Source organism: Colias croceus, chromosome 18 (genome assembly GCF_905220415.1).
Source record: "Colias croceus chromosome 18, ilColCroc2.1".
Lineage (NCBI taxonomy): Eukaryota > Metazoa > Arthropoda > Insecta > Lepidoptera > Pieridae > Colias > Colias croceus.
The window spans coordinates 1,157,704-1,176,719 of NC_059554.1; the positions used below are offsets into that span (position 1 = coordinate 1,157,704).

Consider the following 19,016-nt stretch of genomic DNA (forward strand, 5'->3'; position numbering starts at 1 on the left):
TAATCATCAACGTTATTCAAGCACAGAAATCAACAAGCTTTATCCACTATCACACCACGAAACCGCATCAAAAGCTAGCCAGCAAACAATCAACCCTATTTATTTAATTTTAATATATTTGCATGAATACACCGTGCGTCGAGCTGATAATGGAAGCCCTTGACTTATGACCTCACGCTGGATATAACGTGATATTCTCAATTTTCGCTGTAAATTCAACTGAATTTCTATTATGATTATAATGTAAGTTAAATGTGTACGGGATTATATGGTTGATAACTGAATGTTTTAATAAGGATCGATTTTTCAATCCTTGGTTAAAATGTATCCGTCTAATAAAGTATTTCACGAACATATTAAAATGTCACCTGTAAACTGTCAAATACGGACAATTAGAATACATTTTTGCAATGGTAGTTTAATGTTATTCGATGAATAAGTTTTAACCAAGGATTGAAAAATCGGCCCTTAATGGTGTAATTTAAAAATTAGGAATGCTAGTAATTTAGGCCAGTTAGTTTTATTTTATATTGAATCTGTCTGTCTACATATTATTATGGTGAAGATGTAGGTAGATTTAACATGGACTTATTGTTAAAAATATTTAAACAAAATAACAATTTTATTAACTCGTTTCCACTGTAATCCCCGAAATCCAGGGGTAGTTTTTACCCCAAATCTCATTACGTAAGTCGTGCTTACATAATTTGTACCAGGAGGCCAGCCGGGCCAGGAGCTTAGCTAATCAGCGCCGCCGGCCGATTGCCCCGGACGCGATAACGTCCGCGCGATTAGACATGCTGACCGCTCCTACACCCCTGCCGCCCTGGTACCCAGTTGCGAACTTTAATCCCTTCGGACGCGCAATGTTGTGGAAATTTTGGGATAACTTGGTTAAATAATTATATCGAATTATACTTTAAACTCCTAAACTCTACCAACTCTACATAAAGTATGACTTTTCTTTCCGATGCCTTAAGTTACGAGTCATGAAAAACTGTTCAGTAGTTTCAGAGTTAACAAGTCATACATAATGACTATAAATTGTAAGAATCATCTTGGTGTTGAGAATCGGTAAAAAAACAAAGAGAGAAAGATTATTATTACACATAAACTTTTTAACCATGCGAAAAAGGTATTAAAACATACAAGAAAAGCGCTATGCAATTACAATCTTTACAATTGTCTAAAAACCTTTTAAATAAATCCACAGCACAGTTCGGGCTTTACCCAGATATATGGCAAAGTTAAGATGTGCATCTAAATAGCCTCCGCTAACTTTAGATTACTTGCAACTGCTGGAAAAGTTGTGCGGAAAAATTCCGTACCGCGCCAATTTACTGCGGAACTTGGAAGGAAATTACGTTGTGATCACCGTTGTGGATGGCCTGGCCTTATTGGTCCCTTTGTATACGACAATCTATGTATAATTATGTCTATTGTAGCTCTATTCTTTTTTCTTTTCTAATATATATAAATCTCGTGTCACAATGTTTGTCCTCAATGGACTCCTAAACCACTTAACCGATTATAATAAAATTCGCACACCGTGTGCAGTTCGATCCAACTTGAGAGATAGGATAGGTTTTATCCCGGAAATCCCTCGGGAACGGGAACTATGCGGGTTTTTCTTTGAAAACGCGGGCGAAGCCGCGGGCGGAAAGCTAGTGTGGTATAAGGAAATGTCTGTTGTATGCACTATCACTACATAGTATAAAACAAAGTCGCTTTCTCTGTCCCTATGTCCCTTTGTATGCTTAAATCTTTAAAACTACGCAACGGATTTTGATGCGGTTTTTTTTAATAGATAGAGTGATTCAAGAGGAAGGTTTTAGTATATAATTTATTAGGTTTTAGACAAAGCGGGCGAAGCCGCGGGCGGTAAGCTAGTGCATGTTACAATATTTTTGGCAGGTAAGATAAATAAATAAATAAATATTATAGGACATTATTACACAAATCGACCTAGTCCCACAGTAAGCTCAATTAAGGCTTGTGTTGTGGGTACTAGGCGACGATAAATATAATATTTAATAAATACATATATAGATAATAACACCCAGACCCAAGAACAAATAATTGAGATAGAACTTGAAGTTCAAATTTCGACCGGTCAAAATTTGATAAATGAGATGAGATGAGTTACGCTATGAGATGCTAAATTCTTATTGCATTAAAATTCAGTAATTTAATAAAAAAATGAAACTGATACCTAATCAAACATCAACAATTGGATAAACAGCTTTAAAAAGCACAAACAAAGAATTCATATTCATACACTATTTCACAGCAATTGAAAACGCTAATCACAGAACAAAGTCTGTACGCCTCCATAACGAGCGAACTTCGTCAATAAGCACGCATAATTGCGCCAGGACAAAAGTTACTCCACTACGACCAAAATGGACAAAAGTTACTTTAGTTTGACCAAAATCCCTTTCGTATCGGCACAAGCATCACCCCTGGTCGTTTAGATAACAGTGGGATCAAGTATCCACTGGTCAAGGGTGTTTTTCATATTTTGATCTTGAATTATGGGCGGCACGTTTCTGGTTGATTTAAAATTACATATTAAAATTGGCTTAAACGAATTTTATCGTGGAGATTGTGTGCGGACGTTTTAATTGGTTTACTAGCTTTTTAACACGCATTTGTGTGTATTTTTATGTTGAATCAATTACACTGACAATGCCCCCGGCATAGATGGTGTGTATGGGCGACGCTGTACACTTTCCATCGGGTGACGCGTCTGCTCTTGTCTCCTCTTATCCCAACTAATATTATAAATGCGAAAGTAACTCTGTCTATCTGTTACGCTTTCCCGCTTAAACCTCTCAACCGATTTTGATGAAATTTGGCACAGACAATCTTTAGACCCTGAGAAAGAACATAAGTTACCTTTTATTGCGAATTATGTACCACGGGCGAAGCCGGGGCGGACCGCTAGTATAAAATAAATAAATAATTTCGTCAAACGACTGAACTGATAATGATGAAATTGAATTCAATAGTTTAAAAGTAAAATATAGGCTATTTAAAATTTTTTAAGACACCCAAAATCTATATACTTCACGACAAGCGAAATCAAAATTAAAACTAACAAATCTCGATTTTAACCAGCAGATAAACAGAAAATAAATATAAAGCAACAAGGAATAATTGTAATTGATTTTATATTATTATTTTATGCAAATGAAATGGAAGGAACATGTAGCGATAGCCCGCTCTCATTAACGGACGTCTTGCTTTTGTAATTTTCACTGTACCGATAATGATGGGATTATTTTAATCTGCTAGTATTTATATTTCCTTAGGTTGATTAGCTCTTTTAAAAAGAATAGAGGTGTCATTTAATACTTAATATCAATTTATTTTTTACAAATACACAATGGGATAAAAAGTATTTTATGTCCTTCTACAAGGTACATACGATCTATCTTTAAATCAGACTTTATCCAAATTTGCTCATTGATTAAGGTGTAATGTTGGAACAAACGGACACGATTATTATGCCTGTTACTATAACTAAAATCTATAAAATTGATAGAAAAAAAGTAAATTATATTATTTACATTAAAACAACTTGACCTATAGTTACCTCATGTTCATAAAAATATATGGGACCCACATTATATGATTACAACGGACTCATAAATAGAAATTCACACAAAATCACTTGAAAACAATACAAATCTTTATTTGTATCCAAAACAAAATTTAAACAGCAAACAAGTCAACCCTTACACTTACCCCTAAACTATAGAAGGGTTCATTTTATCATTAAATATTCATTGGATTCGAACCCGCTATCTCTGTGTATAAATTGTTTAAGTTACGTGAGCTATTTTTTTATTTGCGACAACAGGGAAATGCTGAATAATATATGATGATAGTTTAAGGATTTTAAAGTGAAAAAAATCGATCAAAAATATGTAAAAAATATTTTCCCAAACTGAATAAATTCTTAAGAACTTTAAATAGAACATAACTAGATGTCGAAAATCCCGAAAAAAGTTCATAATATGTTTGATTCTTAATTAGGCAAAACGACTGGAACTATTTTGATTACATTTAGTACATTCAATGAAGTTGAAACTATATTTAGGTATATAGATGTTTTATTCCAACCTAATGACGCAAATACTATTGCACTAATTTTTGATAAAATTTCACAAATACATACACCTTTCACCCCATTAAAAAAAGTGCATTCATTAGGAAAAGCTTACATATTAAAATCAAAATAATAAAAAAAACTTTCAGTATTCATTCAATTTTGAACAAAAAAAAAATCAAAATCTCTCCTCTGTATTAGTAAAGATATTATTAGACTAGTAAATATCCCAGATCCGCTTATGATTAATGCCTTTAGGATAGTCGTTTATTGCGATGGCCTGAAAATAATGTCTTCAAGTATATTAAGGTAGCAGGTGCGAACAATAGTTTTAGATGTAATAAATTCTTTATTCAAATGTATTAAACACTAGTGTTTTACCCCGACTTTGAATGTAAATAAAATTTATTTCAAGACAAGTTAAATTGAGTGAAAAATGTGTTACTAAAATGGAACATTATGCGTTAATGATTCGATTTTAATGAAATATGTAGCTTAAATATTTGTTTGTAAACTGTAATGTAAAATAATAAATATCGTTAACAATATTTCACTCATACACAGACAGACAAATTTTCTATAATTTTCAATGTATTCGTATTAAAAAATAAAATCACATAAACATATGAGATTTTTCTGGAATTTTAAAATGGACAAACATTCTAATTAGAGATGGAAAATAATATATTTATCTGGTCTCATAGTCACACAGTTTCTTTGCAAAAAATGTGTGCGTGTACTAATGTACACACGTCAGAAGTGAAACTTCTCTATGACATTATTTTTCAAAAAATAATTTACTATATGCAACTTTATAGAAATACGTCGAATCACGCGTGGTAGGGATATGAAAAAGATGGCGCGTAACGAAAAAATGTCACGCGTAACAAAAAAATGTTACACTAATTTTTTTTCCAACTCCGATAAAGAAGTTTCACTTCAAAAAGATGGCGCGTAACGGAAAAATGTCACGCGTAACAAAAAATGTTACACTAAATTTTTTTCCAACCCCGATAAAAAAGTCACTTCAAAAAATTTTTCTTCCTAATAGTTTTCCATTATTGATTAATTTCATAATCTCAGTTTAATCCGATATCGGTTAATTAATACTTGTCACAGATACTGTTTGCGAGGGTCGCGGGTTCGGTTCCCGTTACATTTGTTTAGGACGAAAGGGTTAATCTATTTGGCTAGTACTATATCGGTTGTCTTTGTATTTTGTGCCATAGTGGGGTAATGGGGTGGTATTGTGTCCCAAAGTGGGGCATTGTAAAGGCTTTTTATTATTTTTTCAGTATTATATTATTGACATGTACCTACATATTGTAGTTTCAAGATACTGTTAATTTCCGAACGTGTGATTATTTAACAATTAATTTATGACCTTTTTATTATGAACTAGCAGTCCGCCCCGGCTTCGCCCGTGGTACATATTTCGCAATAAAACGTAGCCTATGTTCTTTCTCTGGGTCTAAAGATTGTCTGTGCCAAATTTCATCAAAATCGGTTGAGAGGTTTATGCGTGAAAACCATACATACATACATACATAATTACAAACTTTTCCTCTTTATAATATTAGTATAGATAATACATAATTTAAACCTATTTTTTGTATTGAAACTTCTTTAGGTGCGCTGAGACTTGAGAGTAAAATTTCATGGTCACGTCATGGCAATACCGTCACGTCATGGAGTCAGACGACGATTTTGGTATTTTTGAATCTTGGCAAAGAAGTTTTACTTATGACGTGTGCTCGGCACACACATTCTTTTTTCTTACTAGCACTAACTTAGTCGACTTAGAACATCAAATAATAATTATTATTATTAACTTATTTTTTTTACATAAAAACTAAAATCTAAAAACATAAAAAATAACATCCAACAGAATCGAACTCCGTACCAAAAACTCGTTACCGTACCGTCTCGTTCTATTTCCTGCAGAAACGTATTTCCTGTCCGCGGAAAAATTCCCGGGCAAAAGGAAATAGTCTCCCGGATACCCGGATGTTGGGTGTATGTTAGCCTTTTCGTTGCTATTGAATTACTAGAGTTTTAACGTGACATCGTCTGTATCTATACTAATTTTAGCTGAAGAGTTTGTTTTAACGCGCTAATCTCAGGAACTAGGTCCGATTTGAAAAATTCTATCGGTGTTAGATAGCCCATTCATCGAGGAAGGCTAGGCTACTTAATAGACCAAAAGGAGTGTAGCAATACGGGCAAAATCGCGGCGCACAGCTAGTTCATTATTTGACAGCACTTTCATAATATTTATACAATATTTAAATTAAATACTTTGTATGGAATTGTGTAATAACAAATATAGCATATATATACCTACTACATAACATATTTTCTCGTTATTCTACCTCATGAATTGATTCTTGGAAATCAATGAATAATTTGATGTGAAAATTAAAATAAACATTGCATAACATAATATTTTATTAGTATACCGTATTTATTAAATTGTTTCTATGTTAATTATACCTTTAAATAATTATACTTTAGAGTTTAGACAGTATTATTGCATTGCACAAAGAGTTGTTGATGTTTGATTGATTGCAAATTTCCAAAAAATATAAATTATTACAATTTATAATAACGTATTATTCACAAACCTAATAGAAGTCTTCGTGAACATTAAAACCCGTTCAATAAGAGTACAATAAATTTAAAGTATATTTTTAATTAGAACCTTCCAAAGAAAAAATACACAACACTGAAGTTCTAAATCGCTCGTTTTACTCCACATAAACCATTGTTTGTGTCACCAAAAAACCTACAACTTAATTCCTCTATACCCGGCCTTCCAATATTAATAAATTCTCATTTCCCGGATTCGTATGCAATTTGCCCCGGACTTCTCAGAGTGAAACTTACGAGTTTCCCTTACCCTAAATAAAGTAAGAAAGGGACGGTGTTTTGAGCGAAAAACGAAAATTGACTCATATTTCGCTTCCCACTTTATTGGATTAATGGTGGGATGGATAATTTCTAACGGTTTAAACCCCCTTCGGATACTCTCTCTTTATTATACGACCTATCTCGCCAACAGCGCAGAGGAGAATGCCGCTGTTCAAATACATTATACAATTCTTTTTTTTTTAAATGTTGAATTTAAAAATGGAATCGTCCGGCCAGCAACAAGCGATGTTGCCGCCACAAAAGACATTAAAATAATTCGTCATAATTATTTATCATTGTAATCCTTGACATTATTTTATGTACATGTATGTTAATTCGAAGCGAGAATCAATTTATTTCTCACCTATGCAACTTTATAAATCGAATGCATTATCATATAACGGCATTACCATAAGAACTACCGGTTCTGTGCTTATTAAAAATTATTATGTAGTCGCTCGGGGAGACCGCCGAGGCTTTATAAATAAAACGTATCTTCGAAACACGAAACAATCAAACCCATCCAGCTTTGATCTCCGCGACTTTCCCATCATGACATCCATAATCATAAAGTACCAGGCGCACATAGCACACAAAGTACATAAATAAAGTATAAATTCTTTGCTTCCATTCCGGCGCGGTGCCTCTCAAAGCGGGCTACGTAACACAACACCGCCTAGGAATTCCGTGTTTCGCCATCTCTCCACGTCTATGATGTCCTGGTACTTCTATTAATATTAAATGTCACGTGAGTTATGTTCGTGTGTGAAACGGAGCGTGATTTTTGGAAAATGTATTAGAAATTTTGCCTCGAGAAAGGTGAGGAGCGTGTTGAGTCAGTTTTGTTCGGTGCCTTTTCCCTACTCATATTATTTACATGATAAACATGCGAACGGGTTTTTATTTATTTCGCTATCTCGCTAGTTTTGCGCTGTCTCTTCATTTGCATGACGTTCGACACTTAATTATGATCTATGAGCCTTTGCCTCTTGAAGTATTTTGTCCAAAATTACAGCTAATAAAAAAACATTAAATCTCGAAAAGCATTTATCTATTCCATGCGTCTAGAAATATCTGTACTGTCTAAAAAATTTATATCTCCAACCAAATCTGCGAGAATGCTAACCTAAAAACTATTTTATCAAATTACAATGTAATACACGCCGCCGTCGCGCGTAATACAGTTAATCATCAATCCAAGAAGATTGCTACAACTCCATAATGTTTCATACGTGTCGTAGCTCCCCAAGACATAATATTGAATAACGTCGCGTCCCAAATCCCACCTTGGGACTTTAAGCCCTTTCGGGGGGCTAAAAATAATTATAAGGCTGAGGTAATCCCGGGACTCCCTGCTGCTTCTCTGCCATTGTTTTTGCCATAACTACGCGTTAGATGATGTAGAACAGCTGTTACGGATTTGGTTGATTGATTGGTTCGAGCAGGTGACGATTTTGAACGTTAGCTTCACAATTACTTGGAGATTAGTGGAACTTTAATAGATGGATATTGAAAGCACTTACTGTTCGATCATGATTAACAATATCAATGGCCACGAAATATACTCAACAAAAATCGATTTGTCTTACACTATTTTATCAATCTATCCCTCCTACATTTCCTACCGTTGCTAAACAATTCAACGTTCAAACATTTCTCTGCTCTGAAACTAGTGTTACAAAATTCAAGAGTCTCGTTGCAGCAATGAAATTCAAACTTATTTGACATGCACGGGCCGGTCAAGCCAACTTGACATGCACACCGGTCGCGGACAATCGGCTTGTTACAATATAGCACCGCGCTGAATATCAATGTGACCACGATCTGATATCGAAACTTTTCGGTATATTTTTGGTGTTTATTTGCGTCATGTTACATATAGTTGGACTATTTGGAAAGTCGTACAATCGTATTTACAAATATGGGTATGTTGTAAGAAAGAAATAAAAAACGTCTATTATGGACACATATTATAACTGAATAATTATAAATAAGTAGCAATATTTAAAGCGGGAATAGACAAGATATTATTATGTAGTATAGAACAACAATTAAAAAGATCGTGTGTACCGAGCACACGTGTCAGAAGAATCATTGGCAAGATTCAAAAATACCAAAATCATCGCCACTCTATGACGTGACGGTATTGCCAAGCCGCGATCTTGAAATTTTACTCTCAAAGCGCCTAAGGAAGTTTCACTTCAAAAATCAAATTCTTTTCTCTGTCAAAACGCAAGCACTTATCAAAAGGACTGTCCGTGAAGACATTAAAAAAGAACAACCCCAACGTAAGCACGCGAATTAAAGATTGGAACATCGATTCCATTTGTAACATTTGAGGCAATCAGCGCAGTGTCGGTGGCTACAGGTCGCCGGCCACAATCCAATATTACCGACGTGACAGTCGATATAAAATGGACAACCGAATCTGAATTGCCGCCATTTTGACACCGTGTGGTCTCAGGAACAGCTGTTAATTAAGAAAGATAATTCGACGTGTGAAGTTCATTGATGAGTGGAGGATTTTTGGCTGGTTTTGTAATTACAAGTATGGACAAGGGATAAGAACTATAGATGAGTGATGAGTATTATTAATAGATGATGTATTTGAATTTCACAGGTGCAACTAGTTAGAGGAATATAGGTCTAATTTTCGAATGGAAAGACTTGAATACATCGTATTGACTTCAAATTTTAGCACAAACATTTTTGATAATCATAAATAACGCGAGTCAATACATTCCGCTTCGTGATTGATGATTTAAAAAACAAACATTAGCATAAGACGTAACAGTGTCGAGTGTCGCGGAGTTGGGTGTAATTTCTGGAATGGCTCCGAGGGGGGCGGGGTGCGGGGCGCGAGGGGTAGGGGGTGCAATTTCATTACCGGTCCGGATCTGCGGCCATAAATCACCAAGCCCCGAAGAAGGCTCTGCCGTTCAGGTGACGTCTCCGCATTTCTGTTTTCCGAATACCAAAACGGAGTTTTAATTGGAAAGGAAGAGCTCTAAAATCGCGGATTTATTCCAATTCAGCTTCCGAACTCTAAAAATCTGTTCCGCTGTGCGAACTTTAAAAACTGACAATCGAATTAGGGAGCTTTTAGCCGCGCGTTTTTGTCCCGTCTCTGGCCATTACGGCGCTCCAAATTACTTATAATTGCTTCGTTTAGCGGTAAGTGCTTTCATTACGGGCTGGCGGTCGCTTTCCGCGGACGTGTCAACCTCCTTACATCTAGAATATATTAAACAGAATACGCTGTTTTGCTATTTGGAAATAGTTCAGCGTATCGAATTCAGAGTCAAATAGTGATTTGATTTCAAAATTTATCGTTTTTCTTGAACTAAGTCAGATTAATTTTTAGTTTTCAAATACATATTTATCGGAGATACAATACAAATACTTTTTATTTTGTGTTTTAATAGTGTTGAGGGAGATTCCACCTACAATATAACACTATCTAATTTGCGTTTTTCAACATATTTTCCAAATAAAAAAGCACTTACCGTTAAATGTTGAAAGAGCCACGCCCGGAGGATATTGGTCGCTACCTTCGGGAAGATCCCCCGTTTCTTCTGGTTCTTCTTCCCGTTCGTGTCGTCGTCCTCCTCTCCCGTTCCCTCCCCGGAACCGATACTCGCGTTACTTGCATCCCCTGTAACCAATATATTTAAAATATAAATTATAGTATTAAGTTTTTATTTTTTTTATCTACACACATCCGTAGAAGTCCCTTGTTTTTGATAAGTTCATATTATATACTTAATATATTTATTTATTTAATATACTATACGTAAATAAATGAGTTATATTTTCACGCGGCATAAAATATATTGAGTTTTTATATAACTTTCTATACTTAATAATGATAGCATAAGAAGACTAAAAAGCCATCTAACTCAAGTCTTGTTTTATGTTATTTTAAACACTAGCGTAGGTTTCTTATCAGCTATCTCTAATGTCTATGGCCATATTAACGTACTGAAGCCTATCTGACCGTACAGACGCTCTCATCCGAATGATTCACTGACGATAATTGCGACTGCTTTTTCACGGAGATACAATCGAAAACAAATCGTTTCCATTTGCAAGTTATCCAGGCAGATTCAATTAACATTAAAAATAGGAACAGCATCAGATAATACATCATCCACGTATCCGTTGAGAACAAGACAGTCGCGACAAATTTCAGCGTAGCTCATTAAAATAATGTGTTAATCGTAACGTTAGGAGCGACGGAGATATTTCGACGTTCTTATCAGCTGTGCGTCTGGCATATTAATTAGAAACGCCAACTAGTATTTATTTAATCACCTGCCACACCGCTGATTCCTATCTTTCGTATATACACTTAATTAATTCTTGGTGCGTCGCGCTGTACGTGTCTAGTTCGCTATTTGTTGCAGATTCTCTTGTTTTCCGCGTTTCGCTTATAATATATCTATCAAGTGCCTTCGAATTGGCACGAGAGCATATTTTTCCCGTATTAAAGATATCACGTTACACGTAGATGAGCGCGATAGTATTGGGGTATCATGAAGTAACGAGTTTCGTATGACAATAGAAATAGCTTGTTTATTCAGACATAAAGACGAAAGCGACGCTAGAGCACAATACAAAGATACGTTTGTTTTTCTGAATAATTAATGCGAATTTCACTTCGGGAATGTACGGAGAACAAAAGCACACGATAAACAAATTAGCGTGCACTGAGCTACATCAAATATTCATTGGAGGAAGAACAAATCGAATCAGCAAGCGGGTGTGAGCTCCGTCTTACTCCTGCACTCCTTGTACTCCGATGTTAATAAATAAAAAAATCCAAAAGCAGCACGTTCCAATTGTTTCTGCTTGTTTGCCTTATTTGGACGATTTTATTGTCCTTTTTCCTTTAAACAAGCGACTTAAATTGTTAGAACAGTTTTTCTTTCCGTACGTTTCTATATTTCATTGAATCGGATGTTCGGTGAACGTGAGCAATTGGTGTTTTGTTTTGTTTTATTGACTACCATGTAGCCTCATAAATGGTTAGGTCTGGGATTGAGGTATTATCACAGTATTATTTATCTATTGGGCATTGACAGTTTGATAAAAATAAACGAATGACATGTTAGTGGTGAAGAACTAGTCATAATTACAACATTTTTATTTATTATTAAGGTTAACATTATAAAGGTCATTTTTCCAGACACATTACAAGTCATTAGAAAACGAAGAGTTCTACAAGGTTCATATCCAGGACCGGTATTATAAAATATCTTCAACATTAGAAAAATGCGAAAGGGACATTAAATAACTGACAATGATGAAACGTATCGAGTGTCTGCATATCGCGACCGGTGGCATTGTGATGGTAATGGGGGCAAAGTAATAAAATTACTCTTACGCCATTACACAACACCCTCTAGTTGCATTACGTGTACAGGGTGGAGCAATAAAACGTTTTGTTCAAAACTTTATTGTCACTGTAAATGTTTTGTTTTATAGATTTATTAACGTTTTAGTGGGTTTTAATGGATTTAATTGATAGAATCAGGTTTAACTTGTAAGCTTTGATTGCAAAAAGGGAATAATAAAAAAAAAATATGTTTTAAGAATTTACAATATTTCGTGGATCGTTTCAAACTTAAATATAACTATAGAAGTTTTACTTCGTTACTTTATAGTTTTACGAGATCGTTGATACTTCTATTTAAAGTGTAATAAGATTGCATTTCCTATTATTTTAATTTCTGAAAAATTTACTGTATCATTTATGTATATTTTACTAGTGGTGCTGATCCTGACTATTTAGAGATATTTTGTTAATAATACTGATCCTTAATAAGAAAAAACTAACTCTAAAATATAAACAATTCACCCTGTACCACTAGCGTGCAAAATCAGAGTGCAGTTGCATTATGCGAATGTAATCCCCTAATTCATCTTAACACACACACACACAAGCACCCCCGAATATATGCGTGTGAAAAGTCAAGAGATATTAACTTAATGATAATGCTGGGTTGCATTGTTTCGTATTATGTGGAATTTGCATTTTATATTGGCTGTTTGCATCGGCTGTGTTATCACAGATAGGAGGAACTTTTTGATGGTGAAATATGCAAAATACTACTTAATTTTTATATAGTTTAAAGGAAAACGATAGATAACTTACGAATAAAAATGCTCGTTGATTTTGAGAATAGTTTTAAATGAAATGTTGTTTGGATAGTTTTGTTTTACTGTAACATCACAATCATAGAATGGCTTATGTATGAGATATGTATAGAAGTAAAGTATAAGAATTTTAGTTTCCAGGAATTGATTTATAGTCAGAAAAACAAATTACGAAAACTGTCAATAGAGAACTGCTAATGAATGTTGTAGCGAAGTGAAGAAGTTGTTTTAGTTGAAACTTGCTACTTGTGAATATTTCCATGTTTTGTTTGATAGAAAAACAAGGTTTTCAAACTTATTGTGAAAAAAAAAAGGTTTTGAAGCTAAAATATCGATTTGATACAATTCAAATCGATATTTTAGGATGGAAATATTCACAACTAGCAAGTTTCAACTAAAACAGCTCATTAGTGTTAATCCTGCGGTGTCTCGTGGCGTTTGTAAGCCGATTGCCGCAACCCGACACCGAATCCGCGACCCCTGTGCGAGAGCACGCCACCACTGCACTGGGGTGAGGGTTGGCAATTTTGGTGGTTTTTTTGAAGTAAGAACTTGTAATATTTTGTGCATTTGTTGTAATATTTGATAACTTGAAAATATAGGATTTTACTTTTTATTTGCAGTTTTTATTAACGTGTAAATTTAGCATGTTTTATTATGGCCAAATTCAGAATTTTCCATATAACCTACTTGAAGAAGTTACAGTTATAGAGTTTACCTACAGTTTACAACTTTAGTTGTCGTTTTAAATCTTAAATCTTAAGTGAACTTTCCGGAAATAAGTAACAACTCTTTTACCATACTAAGGTGTACGCCAAAATGTCAAAGTAATAACAGCTCAATACAATTCCAAATAGTGATGTCCAATCGTTTATCGAGCACTTTACGAACCCAAGACCCCGCGTGTCATTGACACCACTGGTTCCTGCGAGATTTATCGCGTCCAACATTAGTGCAGGGCTATCGAGTTACGCCAATCAACTGAAAGCACGCGCCGCTAGTGATGGGACGACGTGGGAAATGTCGATAATATGGTGTTTGTTTACAAACATTGCGATTAAGTTTTTCAATTTTATTGAAACGTTGTGAAACATTTTAGACAGAAAAATATGTTGAGCATAGTGGACTTACAGAACCGTGTAAATTCATCATAGAGATATAGTTTTGTGACTTGTAATTCGTTTTATAAGTTTGTATAGTCAGATTTGTTATCGAATTTTTGATAAAAGTCTATTATAGCAAAATTTTTATCTGTAATTTTTCTTCATCCGTCCAGTAATACAATTCATAATGTATTTATGTAATGAATTTAGTTTTTTTTATTATTTTCATTTACACTTTTTAATCCTCAACTCTTTACTCAACGCAAAAGTGTTTGAACCACGCACAAATCATCGACAACGCATGCATTGCGCAACCCTCCATTCGCGGTGTGGTAATGCCCAATTTGATGGATTGGCTTCTTTGCAGGCACTATTTGCAAACACCCTTATCTGGACGACGGAGGGGCAAGAGCGGGGGGCTAATTAAAATTGGCACCCGAAACGGGAGACTTATCACCAAGATCTGTTGAATCGAATATAGACTTTATTTCGAGTGTGTTAAGGTAGGATTTCCTGTGGTGTAAGTCATTGAGGGTATTTGCTAGCTTTTGTAAGCTTATTGGGTGACGTAATGACGGCCAAGGGTGTGACGGGAATGCGTGTTCTTATTGGAAATCTGGTCCGGATCGGTAATTTTAATGTTTTGTTTGCATCTTTGTAACTGCGTTATTTGAACTTTTAATTTATTTAATCGTTCCTAAAATATTTTGATAGATACATTAAAATCATAACCTATTAGATATTTAATCGATTTTAGTGCTTTTAGTCTTTGTTGTTGTTTTTTTTTTACTATTTCCTAATCCAGGCTGAAAGACGATAATTCAAAAGTTATTAAAATCAGTTGAGCCGTACTTGATTTATAAGTTGTCATACTAGCACTTTCTTTCATGCCGATTTCTTTAATTCATGGCTCGCTTTCCTATATTTTCTCAGTCATCGATATTTTAACATTTTTGTTAATTTAATTAATGTTAACGGTAACATCCCTATAAAGCTCTTCAGTAATTATCTAGAGTGATTATTGCGAGTTGCGACCTATAAAACACCACGTAAGCTTAATTACTAACGCTGTCAAATATTAATTTGACGTTTTAGCCAAATAGCTTGCTGTGGCTCAGTGGTTAACTCAGCATAATGTTAGAGGGTCGTGAAGTTTTTATTTAATTGAGGTATATACAAAAAAAAAAGAATATTGGTACTTCAGTGTCATCCTACTTAATATTATAGATGCGAAAGTTTGTGAGTACGGTTGTATGTGTATGTATGTTTGTTACTCTTTCACGCAAATACTACTGAACCGATTACAATGAAATTTATCACACTTATCGAGGGTAAATTGGATTAACACATAGGATAGTTTTATCTCGGAAATCCCATGTGACCGGGAACTATGCGAGTTTTCATTGAAAACGCGGGCGAAGCCGCGGGCGGAAAGCTAGTAAGTTATAAAAGGATATTTAATTTTCTATTTTTGAGCTCGATATTTTTATATTAACGTAATAAAGAGTGTATTTAAATGAATCCTAAAATGACTTGCAATTTTATCATGTAAGTCAAGACTTACAAAAACAAAGTTACAGGAAAATAAATTCACGCGTTATCTAATCAGCAAACACCTCTTGAGATAAAATCAAATAAAAAGTACATTTTGCATTTAATACGATAATGAACGCTTATCATTCGAATATCTAGAACGGCTAAGCTCGTAAAGATGTGGACGTATTACGTGCTGATAACATCTTTTATCAGTAACCGAAATTGTACTTAGCGTTGATGGATATGCAATTTTGGATTTTAACTGTCTGCCATCTTTGGTTAAACACCTGTAAGTGGAAATTTAATTGTTGACTGTTCTAATAAACAGACAAACCTACACACGAATTGAAACTATTTTATGTTACAGATGGTGTGTTGATTTTTCTGTTGACAGCCTGAATCTTTATTTTCAACTAGGTATTGTAAAAACAATGTGTAAGGCAACAAATAATAAAATATCGTTTCACACACTTTACAGCGAGCGGGGTCACTGGTCAGTCTCCCTGTGACCGTCAGTTTCAAATAATATTCGCGTTAAATAAAACACGAGAAAATACTATCCAATTCAAACATTTATATATTCAATTAGACTTATCTAGATGCACTATGCCCAGGATAATAAGGTTATACCAAGTTTCATCGAAATCGAACCGTAAGTTTTCACGTGATGTCTTCACATACAGACAGACAGACAGACAAACATTTTTTAATCGCATATTTGGGTTTGGTATCGACCCAGTAACATCCCCTACTATTTATTTTTTCAATATTTTCAATGTACAGAATTGACCCTTCTACAGATTTATTATATGTATAGATTGCTGATTATAAGCCAAACTACATGATATAAAATCTTTCTTTCTTACCCACACAATTTAACAATCCTTAAAACCTTTAAATATACCATTTGAATAAACCTTCAAACAGCAGAACATTTAATGGTTCATAAAGCCACCCCATAACTCGGCTATCTGTGCGTCTTAATTGGCCGTTCCGCCAGAAATCCTCTATTGCTGATATTAAACTAATTTTCAATGTCTTGTAATCGTCCGTGAGGAGTCTGTTTTATTGTTATACAATTGTTAATATTGTATATGTTGAGTTGGAGTTTTCTGATTTTGTATAGTCGTGCTTTCGTAAGTTATTTTAGACATAATAACAACGTGTGTTTTGCTACACTGAGAAAGGTAGTAAAAGACTTTTTTTATTTATTTTAAGCTATTGAATAGCTTCTATCGCAGGCCTTGATCGCGGGGACCGAATCGAGAAATTCCGTAACGAAAAAACCTCACGGTCCCCACTCCGAAGGGCGGAGGTGTGGCTTGAAGGCATGGCATGCAATAGCTTTACCGCGGCAGTCCCCGAGTGCCACACGTCTTTTTTATTTTGTTTTTAACGTGTCAAGAGGCTCATTTTAATAAGGTAAGGAAATTTAACAGCAGTGTGTAAAATCAAGATATTTATCTTCCTAGAACCATGCTAAAATGTCAATATGCATCATTTCAACAAAAGACTGACGTTCAGCAAGACCTAAAAATGCAATTACAACCTATTTTCAGAACAAACTTTATATCCAGTCCCAGGTCCCTCTAACCCCCACGCCGTTTAGCACATAACGGGGTCGCAACGACCCCCGGAATGCGGCTTTTCATCCGCACATTGATTTCAATTTGAATTTTAATTGCGGAATATTACAAAATTACATTACTTTATATGCACCCCGGGCACTGATTTTTGCATATTTTTAACCCTGTTTTGCTGATAATAGTGCATATTTTAGCGAAGGGTGTTCGGGTGACTAGATTTGATTAATTCATATTTAAGTAAGATTAGAAATCGAATTTAGGTGTTAATAACTTAAAATTCTGATTAGATATTGGTAGTAATTGGTTGGTAGGAATTTCTTTGTAGGCAATAAAAAGTATAGAGAAGACAAGGTTATAAATAAGCGAGATATTAGCTATTTATATACCTACTAGCTTACCGCCCGCGGCTTCGCCCGCTTTCTCTAAAACGATTTGAGATTTAAACTATCCTATCTCTCAAGTTGGATTGAACTGCACATGGTGTGCGAATTTTATTTTAATCGGTTAAGTGGCTTAGGAGTCCATTGAGGAAAAACATTGTGACACGAGATTTATATATATTATAAGATTTATTACGTATGTATTTAAATTTTAAGGATTGGTAACTTTAATCAACAGCTGAATTTGAATTCTAATCACGAAAGATAAGTCTTAATCTCGCATAACCTTATAACGGTCTCCAGTAAATTGTATTTTTTCACTAAAACGTGTTCAAGTATTTGCCATTTATGTATATTGTAAGATAATACTGTAATAATGTTAATTAATGTTTAATTGAATTCAAATAATGTTTGTGTGTAATTTCATTAATTATGCGCGGGTATTTGCGAAATTCATGGCGATATTAAATGGGTTTAAAAGCTTTTTGATTTTGTTTGTTATCTTAATAGAATTACTGGAACATCTTGAAATGTATTTTGAGAATATTTTGTTCGTATTATAGTTGATTAACTGCGATTTTTTTACAATAATTTATGTTTGTGTTGCAGAGTTGAGAGTATATGTAAATCCTTTAAAAAATCAGCATGAATAAAAAATTCGTGTGTGCCGAGCACATGTCAGAAGTGAAACTACTTTAGCAAGATTCAAAGATAGATACCAAAATCGTCGCCTTACTCCATGACGTGATGGTATTGCCATGACGCGATCATGAAATTTTACAACGTAGTTTCACTTCAAAAACACCTACGCTAATATAATTTCTTATCTATAGTTTTTTTTCGTAAAAAGTAACCTATATTTTACAGATAACATAATATAAAAATACTTCAATCTCAAACACATCCTTTAAATCACAATTCCGACTCAAATCCCGACATAGCGACACTGTGATTAAAAGCTATAAGGGTCGTTTTGATACCCATTTGACATATAATTAAAATGCAAATTTTTCTAATACGACCCATTTCGCCCAGTCGCCTCCCGTTAAGAGACGGTTAGCGCCGGCAGCGGGGGGTTAGCCGTTTATGATATTAAGATTTTGTATTCGTAATTGAACTGAAAAATTGGTGATTTTGAGAATTGTGATTTATAATGTATTATACTATTACTAATGATTATAATAAGTATTTAGTTTTTGATATGGTAAGGATTGGTGCGTTTCCTAAA

At 34.4% G+C, this 19,016-nt stretch overlaps 1 protein-coding gene across 6 annotated transcripts in view; it reads right to left on the reverse strand.

Annotated features, from left to right (window-relative positions):
- Positions 1–19,016, reverse strand: part of LOC123699986 (homeobox protein homothorax) — a 244,097-nt gene that overhangs the window by 74,789 nt on the left and 150,292 nt on the right. For all 6 annotated transcript variants that reach the window (XM_045647060.1, XM_045647059.1, XM_045647058.1 and 3 more), the window contains exon 10: positions 10,531–10,679. In XM_045647060.1, the coding sequence (XP_045503016.1) occupies positions 10,531–10,679 (149 nt within the window). The remainder of the gene's footprint in view (positions 1–10,530; positions 10,680–19,016) is intronic.